The sequence below is a fragment of the Rattus rattus genome, chromosome 2 (assembly GCF_011064425.1).
Source record: "Rattus rattus isolate New Zealand chromosome 2, Rrattus_CSIRO_v1, whole genome shotgun sequence".
Classification (NCBI taxonomy): domain Eukaryota; kingdom Metazoa; phylum Chordata; class Mammalia; order Rodentia; family Muridae; genus Rattus; species Rattus rattus.
The window spans coordinates 212,782,634-212,808,600 of record NC_046155.1 but is presented as its reverse complement, the minus strand read 5'-3'; the positions used below and the strand labels follow the sequence as shown (position 1 = coordinate 212,808,600).

General features: G+C 42.9%; 1 protein-coding gene across 1 annotated transcript in view; it reads right to left on the bottom strand.

The window, feature by feature from the left end:
* The window catches only part of Arhgap18 (Rho GTPase activating protein 18), a 147,041-nt gene extending 125,830 nt beyond the window's left edge, over window positions 1-21,211 (bottom strand). Inside the window, exon 1 of the mRNA XM_032894913.1 lies at window positions 20,994-21,211. Coding sequence (XP_032750804.1) covers window positions 20,994-21,106 — 113 coding nt within the window. The 5' untranslated portion in view covers window positions 21,107-21,211. The remainder of the gene's footprint in view (window positions 1-20,993) is intronic.
* Window positions 21,212-25,967: the final 4,756 nt, after the last annotated feature.

Sequence of the window (25,967 nt, the reverse complement as noted above, 5' to 3'; positions counted from 1 at the left end):
TGGCCCTCTGAATCATTTATTAATATACAAATGTTCTTCAACTCTTTGGACTTTATTGAACGAGCTGAACCAACAGGGCGATCTTCAGTCCTTAGAGGAACAAATGGCTGCTAACAGTAAGAATCACAGCTGAGTATTCCTCTGAAGCCTGTGGAAAGGCAGATCTCACAGAGGAACAGGGCTCTCCTTGAAGATGGCGACATGGGCACGTGCTGTGGTTGCCTTTAGAAACCTCAGCAGCGTACTTCCCTTGGGATACAGGCATGAAGATCTACTCACATATTACAGCTTCTCACTAAACATTCTCCTGATTAAAATTCAGAAATGACTCGTGTGCAAGGTCTGTACAGATGGTCACCTGAGAGGGTAGAAACACCTCCGTTTCTCCCTTCAGCGGATCACACATGTGCTGTTCCTAAGGACCAGAAAATACATTCTTTTTATACTACCCCAGCTTCTAGCACGCAGGCTTGGGGGACTTCCATTCTGAATCTTACAACTGCAAAGCAGATAACACATCCAGTTTTAAAAGGAGGCAGGTTTGTTCCTGTCTTAACTAGTCACATGAATTTTAATTGAGTCTAATGTCAATAATGAATAGACATGCAAGTGCTTTAGAGAACCCGACCATTTACAGTATTGTATTCATTACAAAGTCAACATAAATACTCTGGTCAAGGACGCATATAGACATGGTTGGCATGGAATTTGTAAAAAGGTTCCTATTGTTTATTCACAACACTATTATCTTCATATACATGCCAGGCCTAAAGAGGTTCAGCCCATGAAGATCAATACCTCTGCCTCTAAACTAAATATATGCTAATCACATATATGCCTTCAAATCTTATACTTTAAGGAACTCTTCAGCAAGTGATATGGGTGAAAGAGTAATGGGACATTATACCCTGATCTCAAACCATTTAGCACTATGTACTACGTGTAGATGCTTCTTCAAAGGCAGAATGACGGATATTCCCAGCACAACAGAACATGGCGATCCACACAGCAAAGACGCAGCCTACTGTGGAATCCACAAGCACAGCTTTAGAATCTATAGAATAGGCTTACTTTCAAACAAAGAATTTTTTTTCCTGATTTACATTCTCCCAAGACATAATACAAATATCCAGAGGTATAAATATTCACTTTGAAAATACTCATACACAGAGGATATATATCAAAAACACACCGTTGTAAAGATTTGTGGCATTTCATATTCCTTTCAAAAGGAAGATGAATGTGTGATGTGTGTGATACTACAATTTCATGAGCCTAACAACATATGTCACAATCTAAAAGATTCATGGAGAAGCAAATAAATTACATATGCTTGCACGGTATTTGGAAGTTTTCTGTAAATTCCTGAAATTGTAAATTCAATGCTACTGACGTTTTATTCAACAAAGATGATTTCTGAGTTATTTTTTTTGTAAGTCTGGTTTTGTGCAAAATCACCACGAAAAAAATGGCTACCCCTCTCGTTTAACATTTTAAGGCATCCGTTTGATACTCTAGCTAATAGTATAATGTGTGCTATGCTACTATACAGAGATATTACAATCTAACTGGTTACTCAATCATGTGGAAGATGTGCAAGAGGGAAGGAAACGACTGATCCAATGCTATAAACACAGAGCATGCTTTGTGTAGACTTGGTCCTAGATAAAAGGCTGTGCAGACTTTGGCCCAAACTCTTATTGGGATGGGGCCCTCAGAAGACTGGGGAACTCGCACTTTATGATCCAGGAAATAGGAAATAGTGGTAGATAATAGTGAATCAGGCAGACCAGTATTGTTGCTCTCCCCATGGCAAGACCTCTCTTGACCTTAGAGGAATTCTGTTACTGTTGACAGTTTTCAAAGCAGAATTTTCTTAACGAAGCACACCATTTCAATCATATTTCATTATGCATTGGCTATAACAATTTCAGGAGGAAATTTAATTCTCCAAGCATTAAAACGTTATAGTCAAAGGATCATAAGAAAAAAGTTTTAGAAGACCCACATTGAATGTCAGTAATAGTAAGTAAATATAATATAATTAATATAATATATAAAATGTAAGAAAGCATTCCAAAGAGCTGTTTCCCAGGATATAGATCTAGAAAGCACATGGGGGCCTGAATGTGAGCTACACACATGTAACACCTGATAGGCGTATGGCTGATTCTTCTCCATGTAAGTACATCATCCTCCCAGTCTCAGAAGGTGAAGTTCTCAGAAGGTTGCTGAGCGGTGACATACACCCGATGCTACAGCCATGTTCTCTAGTAACTGCTCGACCTCTATTCCTCGTCTGCCCAAGGTCAAGGTATGTTCTCCTGTACCCATGCTACATCTATTAGCAGACACATCTCGGGCACAGTGGCTCTGTGACCACCAGGGCCTGGCCTGTGACTACCTTAGTGCTGATGTGGTTAACACCTTTAAATGGACTTAACTGTCCCTCCTCACCACAATTGTCCCCCTCTTCCACCCTACTGACTATTGTTTCATTCTAGACCCTAAAGCCCAGAAATTTCATCCTCCTTTAAACTGAGGTCTTTGGGCAAGGATAAGGACTTGGAAGTCTATAGACATTTCTGTCAACCTTATTTTTACATTGTGAAATATTTGCAAAAATGCGTGCCTCCTTCCTTTCTTCTCCCAAGGAAAACAGGCTCTCTCAGGGGACTGAGGCCTCACTCAGCAGACCCATTTTCAAAGTGATTACACTAAAGTTGGGTTCCACATAACATACAGGTCATTTTCTTTCTTCCCTGGCCCTCCTATCCTGACTACACTGGGTCTACAGACTTCTGTTTTGAACAAACTTTCAAAGCAAACTATGTTCCTAAGTATGGAGGAATGGTATACAGCCAAGGAGCCTCAGCAGTGTCAAATTTTAGCCTAATTTGAAAGCTTGCTGACATCTCTTAGAGAACTCACCCCAGTAATGGTCATCTATGAATGGAACAGTCTGAACGGACACAAAACTCTATTATACCTAAGATGTACAATTTGTGGCAGCAGGGACTTTTTAGAAGCATGTCATGCAGGGACACCTTGGCCTGGAAATCAACTATTTATACACACGTCTAGCTTTGGGACCAAGAAAAAGCTGGTTCACTTAACTTCGGTTTGCTTGCTGACAAATTTCTAATTACTTAGCCTAAAAATGGCGTTGCCTCTGAAAGAGCCGCAGTGTGCCCGTCACCTGGTTAACATTTGTAAAACTGGAGTCTAAAGACTGAGAGGCTGAGTGAGGCTGAGTGACCGGTAAGCAGGCCACGTGCCCCAGACAGCCCTCACTCGCCACTTTCTTAAGCACCTTCAGTAATTCAACCAAAAGAACCCACCAAGTAGATGGTTTTATATTGAGATCTCTGCGTCTGTGGTAGGCTATGGTTTTCATGTCCTTACCATGCCACTCCTACCCCAATGACCCTCCTACCCACTTAAATACTTAAATGATTTAATCAGTTTACATGGAGCCTCTGGGGGAACTCTAAATTCACAGACAGGGAGAGGGCCCACTCAAACGGTCAACGGAAAAACTTTTATTTAGTGCCAGGCCACTGAGACAACTGGGATGTTGGGGAAGACCTGGAGATACTGGGAAACCACTGTGGTCTTAAACTCTTTCTCCCAAAGCTTAGGGAAAATCTACTTATTTGTCTTTAAAGACAAATGAATGGTGGCAAGGCATTTTATTACTGTGATCTTGTCAACCTTGGAAGAGTTCCCAGTTCATAAAGGCTACAGATGGAGAGGCCCCCAGCTGGGGTTGTCTCCTCCGCTCCATCTACAGAAGCCCAGATTTCTGCCTGTATTTCTGCAGTCCCCACACACTTCTTATCTTAAGACTTCTGGACAACCCACATCACACCTGCCGCAGGTAACATCTTCCCCAAAACCTGCGGCCCTGATGCCATTTGAACACAAAACTTGCCAATGTCACTTATACTATGGCTACATGATCAGACTTCAAACCAGAGCTTATTTATAACCACCAGTTGTTTGCTTGTTCGCTAAGAGTGCTAATTATAGGGATTAAAGAAAGTCCATTCTAAAGTTTGTAGGAACACAGAACATGCTCGACAAATATTTGTTTTGCTTTTCCTTTACCATACCATTCACCCCAGTTACACGAACAACCGACCACAAAACACCGGGAACACCTTAAGGCTACATAAATTACTTATTAAATGGCAGAATTGGGGGGAAAAAAAAATCACGACTCAACCAGTTTAAATAACATCTTGGTGTCTGAGAGTTGCTGAAGTGATTTCCCCAAATGGGTACTTGGCCATCAACAAGTTGTCCCGGATCCAGATTGGCAACACTTCTTCAAAATATTAAAAGCAAGAAAGCAGAGCCTTTATTAGAAAAGGAATATAAATCAGCTAGAATTCAAACATTTCGCTGTTCTCAAACTCACGCTGTATATGCTTCCAACATAGCTCTCGCAGTTCACAAATGTTGGAAGTAAAACTATTCTTAGGAATGGCAGTGGTGACCGTCCCGACAGCCAGTTTCCCGGGACTTACCCAAACAATAGAGCTTCAGGCAGGTGGCTCGACTAATGTGAACTTTGTCATTATAAATAAGATAACTTATGTGTCTTTGTCATATTAAATGACGTAAAACAGCTGTGGTCCTTACGAAGCTCTACGGTCTAGAAGGAACCGCAGTGACTAAGTCTGTCCAATTCTTCAAAGTAGCCAAACACATAGCATGCATACCCAAGACAGAAATGAGTTTTCCTAAAGCAAAATTTGCCACCAATGCCCAATGCAATGGACAAACCACCACGGTGGGACGGAGAACTGTTACAACTCTACTAAGTGAAATCCAACCGGTAAGGCCAGGTGGTGTATCTGTGCTTGGCCAGGTCAGAGCTCCCCTCACTGATGCCCTGACCCAATGCTACAACTGTCCTGTCCTTGGTCCTTCTCCACATAGATATGTAAATTACTTTGTATCTTCAGTTTGGGACTGCCGCTGCTTACGGTAGGACTTAGTACATATATTTAAATCATTTATCTATAGAAATGACAGTGTACTTTGTTAGATCGTGCAATTTAGAAAAAACACTTTTTTTTGAGGTCATCCAGAGACTGCCCCACCTGGGGATCCACCCAATATGCAGGCACCAAACCCAGTCACTATTGCTGATGCCAAGAAGAGCTTGCTGACAGGAGCCAGATATGGGTGATACAGATGAGGATGGTTGCAGCTAACCATTGGTCTGAACAAGGGGACTCCAATGGAGGAGTTAGAGAAAAGACTGAAGGAACTGAAGGGGTTTGCAACACTATAGGAAGAACAACAATATCAACCAACCAGACTCCCCCCACCCCCCGCCGCCCCAGAGCTCCCAGGGACTAAACCACCAACCAATGAATACACATAGAGGAACCCATGGCTCCAGCCACATATGTAGCAGAGGATGGTATTGTCCATCATCAATAGGAGGAAAAGCCCTTTGTCCTGTGAAGGCTCATTTCCCCAATGTAGGGTAATGCCAGGGTATTGAGGTTGGAGTGGGTGGGTGGGAGTGGGAACATCTTCATAGAAACAGGGGAAGGGGGAAGAAGGTATGTGGGAGAGGGAAAGGAGATAACATTTGATATGTAAATACATAAAATATCCAAGAAAAATAAAATTAAAAAAATACTTTTTTAAAAAACAGGTTTTTTTATGAATACTTTTTCTTTAAAGATTTTATTTATTTACTTTATGTATCTAAGTACACTGTCGCTGTCTTCAGACACACCAGAAAAGGGCATCAGATCCCATTACAGACGGTTGTGAGCCACCATGTGGTTGCTGAGAATTGAACTCAGGACCTCTAGGAAGAGCAATCAGTGCTCTAACCACTGAGCCATTGCTCCAGCCCTAAAAAGTTTTCTTATTTCTCACTGTCATATTAGGTTTTCGGATATAAAGGGAAATTTTGCCTATAAAAATACTAGGTGGGTCATTTTGCTTTGTTTGCTGAAAGACATATACTAACGGAACTTTTTCTTTTGTGGGGGGTTCACCCCAGCTATTCCTAGCAGACTATGTCAAGTGTACACTCAACCCCATTGCTTCCGCTTTCCAAATGCTCAGAGGTCAAGAGTGCAGTGCGTGCAAAGCTGAAACTTAAATATCTTTACCGTGACCACACACTTCAGGAAGCAGAAGCAGGCTACAGAGTGAGTTCTAGGCCAGCTAGGGCTGCATAGTTACAGTCTCCAAGTTGGGGATGAGGGAAGGCGGGTAGAGGAGCACAATGGACATCAGAAGAACTGAACACTTCTGTTGACGCACTATTATAAAAGAACGCAAAGTAGCTGACTGATCCCAAGTATACAGTATTTAACACTCTTCTGCACATAAGCTGAAAACGATATTTTTAATTCTTACAAATTACATGCCCTAGAATTAGCATCAAGTGTTTCACAAAACACGGGCTCCTTTGACAAATTTAGAATATGCTACTTGCTACAATTTTTTTCTTCTATCTTTTTGAGCCCTAAAATACTACCTGGATAGTATATACTACAAGAAGTGTCGCCTAACAACAGTCAAGTGTTGCTTACCCTCAAACATCAGACCACAAAATCCTTTTTAATAGGAGGTTTATGGACAGGACTCCACAGGCAGTTTGGGAAACAAGAACCTCATACTAATTCATGCAAGAAATTGTGCTTTAAGAGGATAGACAAAGGGCTTTTCTCCCCTGAGGGGAAGTACATAGCAATTGAGTGTGTCTTTTGTTCGAGGTGGCATGCCTGGGCTTCTTCCTCAAACATCAGCCTTCAGACTCATCTTAAAAATGAGTCAGTGGCCGGGTGGGATGGTTCAGTGGTGAGAGCACTTGTAGTGCAGGCCTCATGGGCTGTGGTCAGTCCTCAAAACCCGTGTAATCGTAGTGGAAGGGAAGAATTCAGAACCCCACAATGCTATTCTCTAACCTCACCCAGGCTCTGTGAACCACATGGCCCTGCAAACATGATGATAATAACAACGGCAATAAAAGCTTTTGAAATTTTTTAAAAAAGAGAATTAGCCTCTTCCCATTCCTGCAAGGCAGAGGTCCCAGGAATTCCTAATCTATAGTGTAAGAAATAAAAAAAAGTTTAAAAAATTTTTCTCTAAATTGATCTAACAAAGTGCATAGTCATTTCTATAGACAAGTGATTTAAATATTTGCACTAAGTTCCACCCTAAACAAGGGCAGTCCTAAACTGAAGATGCAAATCATTTTAAAGAAATATAAATATCTCTTCTCTTAAAGTACTGGGGGGAAGGGGGTTTGTTCGTTTTAATTCCTAGTAGGGAGTGTCAGTAACGCCTGTAATCCCAGCACTTAGGAGGCAGACTGGCTGATCTCCGAGTTCAAGGCCAGCCTGGTCTACCAAGAGAATTCCAGGACGGCCAGAACTATGCAGAGAAACCTTGCCTTGAAAACAAAAAAGCAAACAAACAAAACAAAAAAATTCCTTATTTAGATAAAAACTCCCACTGCAGAGTTGAAAGCTTTTTTTCCTCATTGGGTGGTATTTTTCCTCCTTGTAACGAAGTATGGCTTCCAAGGAAGGAGAAGTAAGTACAGCATCATAAGCTAAGCAGATAAAGGAGAAAATTAGAACACGGGGGTTAAGTGCGGAGGGGAGGACGGAGCACGGAACACAGGGATAGCCAGCACTGAGGCCTTTTAAAAAGCCATACTGACACCTACCTCCGAAGATATATACATACATACAAGGAATTTAATGGCGTTACCACATAGTGACGGAGACGAGACCTCAGCCGGACATTTTTATTTTACCAAACAAAACTCCCAGTTCAAGAACAGATTACATTTTCTGAGTCTTTAGGAAAAGGCGTCTTTTAGGCAAACATACCCAAATCACGAGCCATAGCCAGTGCTGATTACGATACTCAGCTCAAGAGTAAGATTCTATTGCTAAAGACACCACGTGCTTATTTAGGACAAAAAGCATGAAGCAATCCAGCTGATGCTCAACTTGAAGCATCCGCCCTACTGGCTAGTGCTGAAAAGGAGTTGTACAGGCTACCAGGAGAAAAGACAGTCGTCCCTCTCATCGGGCTTCGAACTTTATTGTTGAGGTTACACTCCAGTACCGCCTCCCAGCCGCGAGCTCCCCGAAATAAGACTTAGACCCAGACCAGAACGAGAGCTGGCCTACCACCGTCTAGCTTTCCTGCTGTAGAACATATCAGAAGGTTTCATGACAGCCAAAAACAGTGCCACTAGCCTGAAACCAAGTGTTCAAATGCTTAAGCCTGTGGGGGACATTTCACACGCAAGTCGTATATACAGCATCCTCATGTTTTTAGTTTACAGCTTTTACTGAGACCCAAATTTGAGGTCAACGTGCTTTTTATCATGTATCATGTCATTCCAGGCTGTTATCTTTTCAAGTCAGGGTTTATCTGTTTAACACATACAAGGTGGCCTGGAATTCCCAGTGCAACTGAGGCTTCCCTCAAACCTGTGGCCATCCTCTGTCTCCCAAGAACTGGGATCAGTGACACATGACACCCGGCTCTGTGTACCAATTCTTAAGGGCAGAACCTAAGTCAAGAAGAAATGGGACTCAGGGGCTGGAGAGACTGTTCAGCAGTTGTGAGTTCTTGCTATTATTCCAAGGATTCATGTTTTATTCCCAATACCCATATTAGAAGACTCAAAACTATCTGTAACCTAAGTTACAAAAGACTGAACACTCTTCTTCCTCCACAGGAATCTACACAATATATGTATACACACACACACACACAGACACACACACACATATGTACTCATACACATATGTACACACACACGTGCACACACATGCACGCACCCACATACACACACACATATATACTCATACACATATTTATACACACACACACACACACACACACACACACATGATGCCCAACCCTTACAAATAAAAATAAATATAAAAAACATGGGAAGTAAAGGATTTTATATAATTACCTAGTCACATCTACATATACACCTATGCAACTCCACAATACAGAGTAATTCGGAATGCTACAATTCAAAACAATTTAATTTAGAAACGTGAGTACAATACCTGTCCTTGTCCTCAATTATCAATGACAATGAGTTTTAAAAAGTAAAATACTATACACATTTACATCTACCGTCACTGAAATCATTTTTATTGGCTGACACGTGACACCTTTTGACTGTATTATTTGAACAGAGAGAAATCAACAGGCACACATGAGTAACCCTAGTGAAGCATTAATTATAAAACACATTAATCAAGTTACATGTTTCTAGACCACCTATAAATAGCCTGTTCCTTTCAACTTCCTGCAGCCAACTTGGCTTTCCTTATCTTAGCCAAACTGAACTTCAATTACTCAGCCAAAGTTCTTTGAAATTTAGATACTTTAAAAGAGGTATTCTAAAAACATGGCTCTAGAATATGTCTGAATTTCATTGCAACCTTGTTTAAATCAGGGAGTCTTATATTTATTTTCCTATAGACCAGTGTTTCTCAACCTGTGGATTGAAACCACACCCCTTTGGAGGCTGTATATCAGATACCCTGCATATCAGATATTTACAAGGCATTCATAACAATAACAAAGTTACAGTTATGAAGTAGTAACAAAATGATTTTATGATTGGGGTCACCACAACATGAGGAACTGTATTAAAGGGTCATAGCATTAAGAATATTGAGAACCGAGCTGGAGAGATGGCTCAGTGGTTAAGAGCACTGACTGCTCTTCCAGAGGTCCTGAGTTCAAATCCCAGCAACCACATGGTGGCTCACAACCATCTGTAATAAGATCTGATTCCCTCTCCTGGTGTGTCTGAAGACAGTTACAGTGTACTCATATATAATAAATAAATAAATCTTTAAAAAAATAAAATAAAAAAAGAATATTGAGAACCACTATTATAGAATCATTACTTTTAAAAATTTGAATAACGTCAGACTTAAGATACTCTCTACTTACATGACTTTAAAGAATTTTTTGAGTTGTCTAAACCTTATCCCAGGCAAACCCAAACTTTATGTTGTTCGTTCATATATAACACCTATTATTTTCCACCATGTGGTATATGATGTCATTGGCTTTCAGAGAAGATACATTAACTCTCCAATCAAATCTCAAACTTCTTATTAATATAAATCCAAAGCTTATCTTACAGTTGCAGGTTAGTGTACGTATGGGAGCGACTTTGTTTTATGGTCACATGTTGTAAGTGTGAGTCCATACATGCCCCAGTACATGGGTAGGTCTTGTACTGTTCCCTGCTGTGTATAGCACACTGGCTGTCCATAACCTTCTGGGGTTTGCCTCACTGTCCATCTCCCATCTCATTGGGATTGCTCTGTCCCAGGCTTTCGGCGGGTTCTGTGGATCCAAACTCAAACCGTGCTTACTCAGTAAGTCCTTACCCACTGAGCCATCTCCCCAGCCCTTCCATCCTAGTTGTTTCACAGCCTGAGGTAAAGTACGTCTTACTTTACTCAAGTACTCCATACCAGTTCAAAACTGATTCGACTAGGATCACCGAGAACACAGATTAATCTCCACCTTTCTGACTCTTCCAAAACAAATGACAAGGGCCAGCGGGACCACTCAGCTTACGACCAAGGCTGAAGTCCTAAGTCCTATTCTGGGTACCCGCTGGGTGGAAGAAATGAATTTACTCAGAAAACTCATCCTCTGCTCTCTACACGCACACCATGGCACCCGTGCACATTCACACACAGACACACAGATGATCACTTCTCAGCCTTTTAGCTAAGATCAAGGGTAGATACATAGATGATAGATGGAAGATATATGATAGATAGATAGATAGATAGATAGATAGATAGATAGATAGATAGATAGATAGATAGATAGATGAAAGAGGGAGAGACAGACAGAGAAAAAAAGACAGAGAAAGAGAGAGGGGAGAGAATTCTTGAAGTGTTAAAAGGAAGGCCAGGCATATTACTACATGCTTTCAACTCTAGCACTAGGGAAGGAGAAACAGGAGAGAGACTCTGTGAGTTCAAGGCCAAGCTAGCCTACATAGTGAGTAACGGATCACGGGACTACACAGTGAGACCCTGTCTTTTTAAAAAAAAAACCATGGTTTTAAGAAACTAGCAAGTGTAAACAGGCACATGATCCCTAATGAAAATGCATACATGTGTAGGAGACCTGTGACGTGTGTAGGGGACCTGGAAAGACAGCTATCGGAGTCATGCCAAGGTCCCTTATGCTTTGGAAAGGATATTATATTTAGAAAATCTAAACTAAACACATACACAAAAAGATAAGGAAAACATTTACTTTTCCTTTACAGAAAGTCAGAGAGCAAAGAACAGTTAAGTAAGTATATGCTGAACAGTAACCACCAAGTAGGGTTGACGATTTTATTTGGGTTCAGAAAGTTGAGTCCCAAATTCAATAGGAAATTAGAACATGTCTCTCCGAGCAGCAGTGCTACAGATAAGTGCTATTTTCTGCCTAATAAAAAGGAACCTATTAACCATGAGGCGGAACTGGGTGACTTCAGGATCCGCAGAACGTCTACAGGTCACGTGCTTTCTTTTCCCCTATGGAAAACGGCCTTTGCATTTTTACGTGGCTCTCCTGGCTCGGACCTCCAGCTGTCTGACTTCACTCCGTCCTCCCAGCTGCTTGCCCTATTCCCTCTGAGTTGGGAGCAAAGCAGCCTGTTCTTGTGGACATTTTAGAAGCGGGAGTTTGCAGATCACGTAAAGTTTGGGTGCAGGAAAACGTCTGAGAACGGACTAGGAAGACACTTTCCAAATCTACAGCCTAGTGTATAGCAGACTGCTGAAGAAAATACACTATGAATCACACAGGGAGAAGTGGTAATGTGTTTACAGATTCCACACTGGAAGGTCGGCGGACATGAGTCAGTTCTGTCCTTCCATCATGTGGGAAGGGTCCCAGGAATGCAGGGTCCCGGGTCCCAGGAATGCCACTCAGGCCATCAGCTGGGCAGCGGTTAGACTGACAGTGAATGCCTTTATCCTGTGGGCCATCTCTCCAGGTCATGTTTTCACACCTTTTTGTTAAAAGGGCATATCTGTGGGTATCCGTTCCAGGAAGCATTCATTACTTCCTGTTTCTGAGTTTAGCAGCTGTTCATTAAATATATACATATGTTTTAAGGGCAAAAAAAAAGAAGTATAAAATGATTCTTTTCTTAAGTACTTAGCTCCAGAGTGATGTACCCACAAGGACTCAGGCCATGCACAGTCAGGCTTTTCCTGGAGGCTCATGAACAAACAGCTTTCCTTGCTGCCCTAGAGAGCTTCCTAGTTTATTAAAGATGACTAATGATTTATGAGTTTACATGCTCCAAAAGTAAAAAAGAAACAAAGCCCGCTCAAAGCACTTACTCAAATTAACTTTTGATACTGTGAACCACCCCCCCACTTAAGACACTTTTTGTGCATTCTTTATAGTTCTTAAAACAGGTAATCCGACTTATTCCAAAAACGCTTTTTAAGATAAAAAAATGTTATCCTGTAAAAGGGTGAAAGCAAACATTCATTTCTGAAATTATTAACACATTAATCTCTCAAAAGGGCTTTCCAGTACTTTTCCAAGTGCGTTCTCTTAGAAAAGATGCTAGACCCTTCCTATGGGAACCTGTTCTCTCCTCAGGCTCTCCCCTCTAAAATGACCCGGAATGACCCCATAGCCCATTGCCTGGGAACTCGCTTTGACTTAGTTGGGCTAAATGGGTAATAGAGCTCGCTATAAGCACGAAGAGCTGAGTTTGGATTCCAGCACTAGGCACAAAATTGGGCGTAGCCACTCACATGACTCTAACTCTCTCTCCCCCACATGCCTTTAATTCCAGCCCTGGGCTTGATAAAGACAGAAAGGCTAGTGGGGCTTTCTGACCACAAACTCAGGTCTAGGTTTAATGAGAGACTCTGTCCCAAAGGAATATGGTAGAGAGGATAATGCAGGACACCTAACATGCCCCGCCCCCGCCCCCGGCTTCCCTACTCACACCTCCCTGTACACACACACTGTACATTCAGTTCTCTGTCCCTCTGTCTCTGTCTCTCTCTGTCTCTCTCTCTCACCATATATATGCATAAAAATTGGATGAGATGGGCAAATACAATCCTAATTTAAATGTTTGATTAAAAACATGGTTTATTCAGTTAGCTCTAAGACACAAGGTGATAGAAAGACACCACTGAAGCACCATCGGTGTCATGGGGAATGGTCTTGAAGAAAGAACAAGCCTGGGGTTGGGGATTTAGCTCAGTGGTAGAGCGCTTGCCTAGCAAGCGCAAGGCCCTGGGTTCGGTCCCCAGTCCAAAAAAAGAAAAAAAAAAAAAAAAAAAAAAAAAAAAAAAAAAGAAAGAACAAGCCTGTCACAAGTGATACCACATGACCAGTCACTGAACAAAAAAAGAGATTGAGTCCTTTCCCTGTGACCGAGATCCCTGGTATATGATAAACCCCACTTCCCCTATAGAAATATATTCTTCTCTACCCCAAAGCAGCTCTAAAATACAATTGCAAGACATGAGGTTTGCCGTTCTTTCCACACAGATAGTTCAGTGGAGTTGGTATTGAAAGGATTCCAGATGTTGGGAGTGGCCGGACAGTTCTCCGTGGTTCCTGTTTACGTCTATAAATAAGTACCTGGCCAGCTCGAAGTGACAGACGTAGTTAACTGAAGCAAATGCGTCCACACGAGGAACTAGACATGCGTTCTGCTCCCCTTGCCCAAACTCACTCCAGACACTGTGGCTCATTCTTTTTCTCCTCTAATAATCTCTTCTACTGTTCCATCTCCTCTTACTGGAAGAAAAGGCTCCGGATCCATCAAACAAAACAAAACAGCACACCTCCAAGCATTTGTTTGCAATGGAAGGTTTGGACCGGGAGAGTAAACGTCTGATGTAGAAATTCAAGTGGGGCTTGTCACCACACCATCTTCGTTTTTCTTCCTCCTTGCAAACGAGCAGGGCAAGACCCGTGAGCTTAGATTTCCACAGCTCTGAGCATACATAGTAACACCCCAAAAATGGCAGAGACCGCTTCCTCGGGACCTTAAGTAAAGCTAAATCAGTAAGCGGAGCAGCAGATGTAAGGAAACCTCCCTCACTCAAGAGTAGGAAGCCTAGTAAAAGAGCTCCCAGCAGGGCAGCCTCGGCCTTGAGTGCACAAGGGGTTTGTCCTAACATATGATACGGACGTTTGCAGCCTACAAGTGAGTGAGAACTAAGACAGATCGTTTGTTCTGGTCTTCCACTGATTATTAAAAGTGACGTAAATACAGATGTCATGCAGGTGATTCCCAAAACTACGTATCACGCTAAACAAGCAATTGTTGAGTCTGTTTTGCTTCGGCACTTAGTAGAACAAACGGTAAGAGAACTTGACACATAAAAAGAGGACTAAGAGCTGGTAAGACAGCACCGTGAGTAAGAACCATGCCAACCTTGAGCATCCCAGGAGTCCATTCAGTAAAAGAGAACCAACTCCCACAAGTTGTCCTCTGACCTCCATACATAGGATGGGGCACATACAGTCTATCACATGCATACATACATACATACATACATACATACATACATACATACAAACATACATACACACATACATACACACATACACACCTACATATATACCACACACCAGGTAAATAAATGCAAGAAAATCAAAGAACAATGATAACCTTGCCAATGAGATCAAGCCCCACTGAGAGGCCAGAGTCTGAACAGTAAGAGAAGGGAGCACTGTGTATGAAGAAGAGGGGTGTTTTTTCAGGAGGCTGGAGCAGGGGGGTGCAGTTATAAGATCACTAGTTCTTATAACTTAAAACCATAAACCTATAACAAGTTCCACAAAGATAACGTTAAAGGATTCCCTCTACCCCCTCGATACACATGCACGCATGCACACATGCACATAGACATGTGCGCACACGCATATACCACAATCATCATGTAAAGATGTAGACAATGAAGAGGCAATGTTTTGCTGCCTAAATGCAGGTAAGATCTGCCCAATCTAGAGTATGTGCATCTTAACAACTCAAGAGGTAGGGAGATTCTGCACTACAGACCAAAGGCATTTGGTGGTTAATTAAAAAAAAGTCTTTGTGTCATTGAAAACAATTAACCACATTGATGGGTACAAAGATTGCATTTCCTTACTACATCCTACAAATGTGGCATCAGGAAACATCTTTTAAACAGCTGCAATTAAAAAAAAAACTTATCAACAAATATCCTTTTTGCGCAATAATGTTTCAGGAAATATGCAAATTTGGAAGGAATTACTAATGGCATGGAACATAGGATTTTCAAACACCATGGGGAGTCACATGAAAATGGTGGCCCTGGGCTGGATACATCGCTCAGTAGTAGAGCGCTTCTCTGGCAAGCACAGGTCCCTGAGTTTAATCCCCAGTCCCAGGAGAAATAGACAAAAATGCTGACCTCCTCAAGGAAAGAAAATCATGCCTTTTTCTTAATTCAAGACTTATATTTAGCAAAAAGACCAATTCAAAAGACCAACTCTCTCCTCAACACAACCTCCTTACACACTGCAGGAAGTTTTTCCATCTAAATCAGTAAGCAGTCTCTCCTTTATAAGAACGTAGCTCAAAATTCACACAACCTTTATCTGAGTTTGCTCATACATCAGGCATCAGGAAATCCGGCAGACTCTTCTCCAAGAGTTCGCGACCCACTCCCTCCACTGCTGCAATGACTAAGAACTTAGTCCAGGCCACTGTCGGTTCCACCTCCTATGTGGGGCTATTTCTCCAATTTATATAATCAAGCCCTATGACCTTTTGAAATTGAAGTCTTTGTCCTTCCTCTCTCAAAACCTTCCTCCCTCCGTGTCTTCCTGTCTTTTTAAAAATTCTAATCAGAAAGTCCCAACAGCTCACAGAGCCATCATTTGTCCGGTAGCTTCCTTCTCTCCAGCCCTCTGGCCATGCAGGGCTCACTGCTTCTCTTACCAGAGCTCCAGGGCTTCCTCTAGGCTCCTGGCTCTTTTGCGTTCTAACCTCTCTGCCTGTATAACCCTTGCTCACATATACCTGCTAATCCTGACCAGCCGCAGTTCCTGGCTTATTTTCGACTCCAGGACACCTCTCCCTCTTCCGACACATACTTTTCCATACGTTTAAATATGAAATGTCTTCCGTGAGCTCATGTGTTGAACCCCTGATCCCAACTGGTGGCATTACTGGGGTGGGGATAATAAAGTACTTCTGTAAGTAAGGCCTGATGGGAAGAAATAAACCACTTGAGGTGTGACTTTGACAGCCTGACCCCTACCAACCCAGACCCTTAGTCTCTCTGCTCCTTGGCTGCCTTCTCAACACCACACTCCTGCTGCCATGTTGCCTAGCCTTGACTCAAGCCTAAATCAACCCCAGCCCATGGGCTGAGGCCTCTAACTAGAGTCGAGGTGGGTGCTTGCTCTCTTGCCTATCACAGTGAAGAAAAGCAACAAGCCCAGTCACATTCTCCATGAAACACCAGAACAGGGACAGTTGCCTGATTCTCAGTGACAACTCAGAGACAGTGTTTGGAGTGGGTGACTTACAGAACGTACAGGCTCACAGAACAAAGCATTGGGTGAGACTTGAATGTGCTTAGAGATGAGCTATGACTAGGAAAGTGACAGTACTTTCCACTTGCCAGTGCTGCTGGGCAAAGGTCCTTAAGGCAGAGGAGAGAAGTACAAAGAAGACGGAGGGAGGCTAGCTGCCAACAGGTGACCCGCCCACATTCCACTGAGGTTCTGGGCTTCACAGCCCAACTGAGGACTGACTGAACAGTCCTCAGTCCAACTCAAGAACCAATGTGGAAGAAAAGACATACCCAAGGCCTTTCAGATTTCAAAAGACTAAAATTTTATTCTAATCTTCATTTCCCAGTGTCTTATCCCTTTACCCGGGGAGGGGAGTGAATGAGAATTGGAGGGGCTGAGGGATTAGGACTCAAACTCGATAGATACCTGAAGATTACTTTGAAATCCTCATCTTCCTCTTTTCTCCTCTATGCTGAAATTACGGGTATACATGAGCACACCCAATTTCCCATAAATTTTTTTATTGACTTATTACTCATTTATTCATTAAGCTGTGTTGGAAGATACTTTGAGAGGCAGCCACAGATAACCCAAACTGACCTTGACCTTTCTGTAGATAGACAAGGCTAGGCTTAAATCTGGATCCTCCTTTCATTCCAAAGATATGTGCCACCACACCTAGTTTCCAAAATCATTCTTAACTAAACAAATGACCTTCTATTTCTTTTCTTTTTTTTTTTTTTTTTAAGATTTAGTTATTTTATGTATGTGAGTACACTCTAGCTGTCTTCAGAAACACCAGAAGAGGGCATCAGATCCAAGACAGACGGTTGTGAGCCACCATGTGGTTGCTGGGAATTGAAGTCGGGACCTCCGGAAGAGCAGTCATTGCTCTTAACCACTGAGCCATCTCCCCAGGCCCTGACCTTAACCCTTGACAAAATGAGATTCCCAAGCAAGGCAAACAGAAGAATTTCCTCTGTGGCTCAAAGTATTAAGTGAAGCTGCCCGGAGGCAGACTCCACCCCATCCCTTTGCATGAATCCATTATCCAACTTCTTCCAGCAAGGAGACTAAAACTAACAGGCAGAGACCTAAGGTCTGTGGTACATACTGCTAATGATTATGAGAGCAAGAATCCAGCCATACTGGACTTCTAGCCTTGGGTTTCAGGGTTCTGATAACCCTTATATGAAAACCATGTTTGGGGGTTGGGGATTTAGCTCAGTGGTACAGCGCTTGCCTAGCAAGTGCAAGGCCCTGGGTTCGGTCCCCAGCTCTGAGAAAAAAGAAAAAAAAAGAAAACCATGTTTGTTCAAGCAAGCCACCAAAGGTCTCATTTCCAACCTATTTTAAGCTATTAATTTTTTTTTAACTGTTAGTTTTCAGTAAGACAGAAAATATCACTAGAAATTAATATTAAAAGAAAGAACATATAAAGTAACCATTGCCATTTTCCCCTTTAACATGATGCTAGAGTCAAGAGAACAGTAATACGGGCTTGTTTGGTTTTTTTTGAAAAATTGTTTTTTCCTAAAGCAAATATTGAGATGCCTGCCTGAAAACACAAGTAAGTAAATAAAGTCTTGTAAATATAGCTGTCCATAAAAAGTGGTTTCCTTTGGAAACATCTGCATACAGTCCGCCAGCAAACTAATGTTAACATGTTCTTTCAAGTCCTGGTAGCTTGAGGAAAAAACACTGCAAAAAAAGAAAACACAAAAACAGGATTCTCCAACTGAGAGGATAAAAACAGAATTCTGCCAACTGGAAGCTCCAGCCAGGAGTAGGACGAGTTCTTCAATCTGAGGTCAGGGCCTGGGTTCCGGCTGAGATAACGTAATTCACAAGGAGTTCTATGATATCAGGCTGCTCACCAAAATATCAATTTCTCACCATCCTCAGTGTTCATAAGACCAGAATAGCAATAAAAAAGGATTTGGCAAGAGAAAGCTAAAAATCAAAACGTTTTCTATAAACACCTGAAATCATAATTAGAACCCTTTGTATTTTGCTGTGTTAGATATAAAATATAAAGTGTATAAGCATGTTATATAATATGTATATATGTTAACTCATATATATGAATTAATCTATTAAGCCATGTGATTCAAGAAGCACATATTATTATTTAGAATAAATGAAAAATTTTGATAAACAAGGTCAGAATTTTAAGCTACCTCCAGCTACTTTTCATGCGGGATCTAATTCAGCCTCTTTATATGAGTTTTACTTCAGCTTTACTTACAAAATAGGCATCAGCTATCACTGAAATCTTGGAGCACCTTCCTAATGCTTAAACTCCCGGTCAGCCAACCCACCCATAGCCAGCATCCGTTATGACCATCCTTAGAGGTCATGACTGATCCTATCTCTTCCACTGCTCAAATCCCTCCCTCATTCCAGGAAGCCTTACTCCATGCCAACTCCGGTCTCTTAACCCCTTCCAGGTTAAACAAGGAACCTCCTTAAGCTACGTTCTGCTTAGCTGATAAAGGCTAAAAATTAATGAGGACTGTTCCCCCTGCCGCTCCCCCTCCTGCCTCAAGCCAGTCTTCTCTCTTCTTCCCACACCCCCCAGCTTCACTAACTATCCCTTATGAAAACTGAATCCCACAACAGGGTGGGTAACCAATACTGCCCTGAGCAGACCTGCCTTTTACAGTCCATGTAGAGCTGTGGCCCGACACAAGTCACATATTGCATAGCCTACTGCCTACCCTGTTTTCTCTGCCCACCTTTGTTCCGCTTCTGCAATAGCTAAAAGCAAAACAATCCACACGTTTATTTCTTCAACCCCCTCAAGTCTAAATCTCCCAGAACAAGCTACAAACTTGCAGACAATGGGAAAAGAGTGGGTATGGTTCCGTGCAAAAGCTTCCGCTAAGAAACTTTGCTACGACTGAAGAATTTCTGGAGTTTGAGTTTGAACAATGGGGTGAAGGTTGGGACCCAAAGTCTCAGAGGTTTTAGTCGCTCTCACAATTGAGAGCTAAGACTCAGCTCGGGTTCTCAGGTCCACTCCGCCTGAAGCCACTTCCCAGTCATAAGGAAGCCAAGCTAGGGGCTGCTTGCTGCTAAAGGATGAATATTTCACTGTCCCGCAGAAGCAGGCATGGAAACACTTGATAAATCGCAAACAAAACAAAACGGTTACACGTGTGGCCCCAAAGCAGCCACTCCCTTTGAACTTTGGAAATGAATTCATCCAGTGGCTTCAATACAATGGGCAACATGTGAGAAGCAAAGTTCCTTAGCCAAGGTCTAACCCAGAATATTACAGCCTTTCCTTAGATTTTTCCCATCCTCCCCCACCTCCCCCCTCCATTTAGGGATTTGGAAAGTCAATGAAAGAAGACATTCTTTCAGTATAAGGCACATGCCTTAAGTCACCCAGGAACAACGAAATTTTTCACTATTACTTTTAATATCAAGATGGAATTGGGTTGGGGATTTAGCTCAGTGGTAGAGCGCTTGCCTAGGAAGCGCAAGGCCCTGGGTTCGGTCCCCAGCTCCGAAAAAAAAAAAAAAACAAAGATGGGATTGGACTTACTGCTAACTTTTTTTTTTTTTTTTGCAATCTTTCAGGCCAATATTTGCAATTTATATCTAAGACTGGAGATTACAAGTTTCAGCTTGGGAGAAGGTCATTAAGGAGAGAAAGGAAGAGGCAGGGGAAAAAAAAACCAACCTTGAAAAACAGAACAAAGTACACAGAGAGGCAAAGAGGACTCTGCGACTCAATGGTCTATAGAACGTTGGCCCTGTCTGCCTATAAAGTGATTTAACATTAACCACGCTCCCTCTACCAGCAGAACACTTACTGCCGGCTGACAAAAACTCCCTTTTGAAATCCCAAGAGCGCAGGGAGGGGTGCGTTGGGCTGTGGGAGTAATCTGCATACACTGAAGAATGTGACCAGCACAGTCACAGGCCACTGTCTTGGGCATTTTGCCCAAGCGGTCTGCTTTCAGCGAGGGGCGGAGGGTGCCACTCTGAAAACAGCAAGCAGAATGACCAGCCTCCCTGCTTTTTGGCAGACTTTCGCGGCTGACAGTTCCCGCGGAGTTCTGAGCCCATTCAAGAATTCCACCTCACAGAGAGTGTTTCCGACCCAGCCATTTGATCGGTCAGGATTTGCACATGCACCTGCTAAGCGACTGGTCGGAGAGCCACAGAGCCACATCCCCACCACCACCACCACCCCTGCCCCCCACTGGTGACCAGAAGGGCTCTCTTGCACTCGGGTGAATGAGATGCAAAGAACGAGGCAACCGCCTATGCTGCAGCATTAGGTCAGGCTTCAAGTACGGAGGTGATTTTCTTCCCTCATGACAACTTCCCCGTCACTTTGTTCCTGGGGCAGGTTGGGGTTTTGTTGTTGTTGTTGTTGCTTTCCTTACCTGGAGGTGGCTTCGTCGCCTCCCTTTGCATGGCTGTCCCCAGCGACCTGGTCCTTGCCGCTGGGGTGGTAAGCAGTTAGCACAACTCCCGAGGAACTCGAGAGCCAGTTCATGGTGAGAGAAGGGGCATAATTTCTGGGATCCTGACACAGAGGGGAATGAAGTTCCTGTCTCGCCTTGCCAACTTGCTCATTAGCAAGGGCCAGCCCCTCCCCTGTCCCGGCCAGCGATTCACAGGGAGAGAGAGGGGCGTGGCCTCTCCAGCTGGGCTTCCTGGCCCTGCAGTTACAGGCTGTGTGTGACTCACAGCTTTGTTTAAACCCGGCAGTCCCCGGCTGCAGCCGCAACAGCAGTTATGGGGGCCTGGGTGTATGGCACAGTCCCTACCCCCAGGCTCAACAATGCAAGTACAGGCCTAGAGAGCAAGTGAAGCGTGGATCAGGACAGAACCTTTCCCCCTTCCCCATTTGTGTTACCGTCTGATAATTTCTGCTGCTTCACGTAACTCGAGTAATGCAGTCCTTAACCCCTTCAGGAACTCAATATTCACCACAGCCAAACTAAGGAGCCCATCAAAGGTCACAGTGCCATCCTGGCCACCAGAAAGGCTCTGCTTTCCGCAATAAAAATATTGTTATTGCACGCCCTGCAATGTTAAACATACCTGTTGTTTTATCAAACACTATTTAGGAAAAATAAATTTCAAAATGTCTACCTAGTGACTTGTCTGTTAAAAGGCAATGGTCGAGGGGCTGGGGATTTAGCTCAGTGGTAGAGCGCTTACCTAGGAAGCGCAAGGCCCTGGGTTCTGTCCCCAGCTCCGAAAAAAAGAACAAAAAAAAAAAAAAAAAAAGGCAATGGTCGAAATAAAAGAAGTTCCAACATTTGCTGAGAGCCTATTACTTTCCATTGGCTGTGGGGGCGTTGGGGTGGAGTGCCCAGAAGCACTCCAGCTTGTGACACACACACACACACACACACACACACACACACACACACACACACACACACACACACAACGCACATGAACATGCACACACACACACGTGCACACGCATGCACACACATAATATTATTAGAAAGAGTACAGGCACAGTGAAACATCTTGACCAAAATAAGTTGGTGTCAGGGGATGTCCACCTAGATTCCGCCTTGTTTAGTCAATTGAAAAAGCAAGTTCAAAAGTCAGTTTTTTAAAACATTTCCTGGGTTCTTTTTAGCTTCTAAAAAATTAAAAACAAAAATTCCTGCTCTTTGATATATGTAACAATCTCAATTGAAACATTCTGCTTGGTATATATAAGGTATACATATATAATTATGTTTTATATGTTTCATATATTACATATAATTATATATAATATAAAATTAGATGAGGCCTCACGGTGTAGCCCTGGCTGACCTGGAACTTGCTTTGTAAACCAGGCTGGCCTCAAACCATAGATTCTCCTATTTCTGCTCCCAAGTGTTGTTCTTGGCACCACACCTTGATGGTGGTGATGATGGTGGTGGTGGTGGTGGTGGTGGTGGTGGTGGTGGTGGTGGTAGGGTGGTGGTGGTGGTGGTGTTTGGGGTGATTATTTGTGTGCGTGTTTGTAAGTCTGTCTGCCACAAGTGTTCTGGTGCCCCAGAGGCTAGGTAAAGTATCAGATTCCTTAGAGATGGAGTTATAAGGAGGTTGTAAGCTGTCCAATATGGTGCTGGGAACCAAATTCAGTCATCTGGAAGAACAGTATGTGCTTTTAACTACTGAGACATCTTTCCAGCCCTGATTTTAGCCTTGTACTTGCTATCCATTTGAGAACATTAAATTTGGGTATTCTCTGGCCAGGTAAGCCTGCCTGCAGCCAGTCTATGTGAGTGTGGGTGGGGAGAGCGAACCCAGACAAAGAAGCTACCCGAAGACCTGAATCCCCAGTCACAAACTAAAGTTCGTGGTCACCTTTGTGGTCACTCTTGATTAACTTAGCTAAAATTCCTCTGATGCTTTTGACTTTGCCGGTCCATATACACCTGGTTTGTATTTTTCATTATTTAAAAACGGAGAGATAACATTATTTGGATTTAAAATACCCACTGTCAGCTGAGTGCAGTGATACACACCTTTAATCCCAGCACTGGAGGCAGAGGTAGATGGATCTGAGTTCAAGGCCAGCCTGGGCCTCATGGAGAAACCCTGTCTCAAAACAAACAAACAAAAAAAGACAACAACAACAACAACAAAATATATCCACTGTGTTACTTGTGAACCATTAAAACCAAAAGCAATGAGGAGAGGAAAGGGTTTGTTTGGATTACATATCCGAATCAGGGAAGCCAAGGAGGGAACTTAAACTGGGCAGGAACCTCTCAAGACAGGAGCTAATGCGGACTTGGAAGGGTACTACTTACTGGCTTGTTCCACCTGATGTCTTATAGAAACCAGGGTCACAGTTTACAGATGGCACCACCCACAATGGGCAGGTCTCCCTTCAGTCATGCCCTGCAGGGTTGCCTACATACATACCAAAGCTGGAGGCTTTCTGTGAGCTGCTCTCGGATGGCTACAGCGTGCATGAGATCGACCTAAAATAGCCAGCGAGTCTACATTACCTTATGCATTTAATATTTATTTTATGCGTATGCATGTTTTGCTCCCATGCATGTCTGCTCCCCATGCGTGTACCCAGTGCCTGTGGAGGCCAGAAGAGACATACTACCTCCTGGCACAGGAGTCACTCACAGACAGCGGCCAGCGTGTTAGTGCTGGGAGTCAAACTGGTGTCCCCTGGAAGAGCCCTCTGCGCTCATGACTGCTGAGCTATCATGCTGGCCCTTCCAAGAATATACGGTTTTCAAAACTGCCTTTTCTGTCATGTAACATTGAACTTGTAACGCTCCCTTTAAATGACCCTGTCCTATACATTCCTCTCTCTCCACAATGGCTGCTCAGTACTTCCACATACTCCCCGTCTAAGGGCTCTCTGCTGTCCTCTCCTCTGCATCCTCACTTCCTCAAGCTGGGCCTTCAGTCAGGTGTTAGCTCCTCTCTTTATTTTCCAAGACAGGGTTTTGGTTTCTATTCCTGGCTGTCCTGGGATTCCTTCTGTAGACCCTGCTGGCTTCAGACTCAGAGACCTGCCTGCCTCTTCCTCCTGAGTGCCGGGATTGAAGGTGTGCACCACCACCGTGCCCAGCTCTTTACCCGCTCCTGACTCTTTCTCTGAACTCTTCCTCACACTGTAACTGACTCTACCTCAGTGCTACTTCTATGATGTCACTACTTAACAAACCTCCAGCGACTCTCTAGTCCCCAGGATCCACTGCTTTTCTTACTTTCTGCCTCCCCTACCCATCCCTCTCCCCTCAGTCGCACTGTCTTCCTTTGTCTTCCCCTCAGCCTCTGACCTCTCATTTCTTCACATCCCATGGCTCTAAGAAAATGTTAAATGGAGGAAGAATTAAGTGACTCTGAAGGTTCCAAATTGGTACACAAGTGGCTCGAATGCACGCACCAGCACCACTGAAGTGTGTTCCGGTTCAGATAAAATGAAAAACAAACAAACACACAAACATTACAGGAAAAGACAGCCAGAGGGAAACTACATTAGGGCTTGTGCTTTCTTGTATGAGAAAATGGTGGAGGGTCCCTCCGACCCTCTTGCCGTCTTGCTTAAAGGTAACTGCTCTTTGGTACCTTGTGTTTTGGAATTTCCTGTAGTTCTTGTGTCTTTCTCTGCTTCACTCTTCCTTTCCTTCCCCCTCCCTGGCCTCCTTTCATAACTGCTTCATTTCTTTTCTATTCACTCTCCTTCCTGTACTAAATCTTCAGTCTCTGGGTATGCAGGGGACGCAACCAACACTCATGAGTCAATTGATAATGACAGATGTTGTCCACTAGAAACCAAAACAATAATTAAGTTGCATCTCTACCTAATTATGGTATCTTCACTTAATGAATGAATGAATCATGATGTGCAGGTTAAAATACAGCTGTTTCACACGTTCAAATAACATTTGAGCTCAGGCAGAAGATTAACTGTGATACAAGTTGAATCCCACAACATTCATTCTATACAAATTTTGAAGCACAATCATTACATGGAAATTCTTCAGCCTCCTCCTTATTCCTTCTCTGTGGGTTCTGTTGTCACTGGTCTCAAGATATGCCTGCCACGGGCAGAAGACGGGTATACACAGCTTCTAAGTTAAGCTCGAGTGGGTTAAAAATAGTTTCGGACTTTTTACTATGTCATCATGAAAGGAAACCTACCCACCATGGACCAATGAAAGGGTGTTCTTATTTCATAGCCTCAATCCCACAACAGTACATTTTCCGAACCAGCATTCTTTCATAAATCTTCTTTTACAAAAAATTAAAATACAACAAAAAATCTAATGTCCCCTCACCCATTTCAGACATTTCATGTCCTTGAAAATGTTAATATTCCAAGCTATTGAGCTCATGTGCCAAATACTTCCTGTTATGAGTCAGCTTAGAAAATAATTTAAAACATCAAGACAGTTTAAACATGCATTGAATTCACCCTCTTCAAATGTGGTGTACTGGATGTCACAGGAAGGGGAAAGAGAGCTGTAATTTATGCACTCAAAATTGTTAAAAATAGGCTAGCAGTAACACTGCAGTATTTGACAATTTGACAACCATGTTCGAAAGCCATTTGAAAACTTCTTAGGTTCAGTGTTCCTAGTACGGAGGAGTTTACTAGCTACTCATATTTTGACATATGCTCCTCTTTAGTAACACGAGATTGACCTGGGAAGAAAGCAAAGTTGTAGCGGGATCAACACATTTATTAATAATTCCCCTTCCCATCAGTCAATATCAATAAGTAAGGGAGAATTAGCCACATCTATAAGGCAATGTAAAACCTGGACAGACACAAAGCCATGTGGAAAAATGATCTTCCAAATGGCAACCTTAAGCCCAGTGTATAGTTGTGTGATAGGACAAGAACTTGAATAGACTCATCC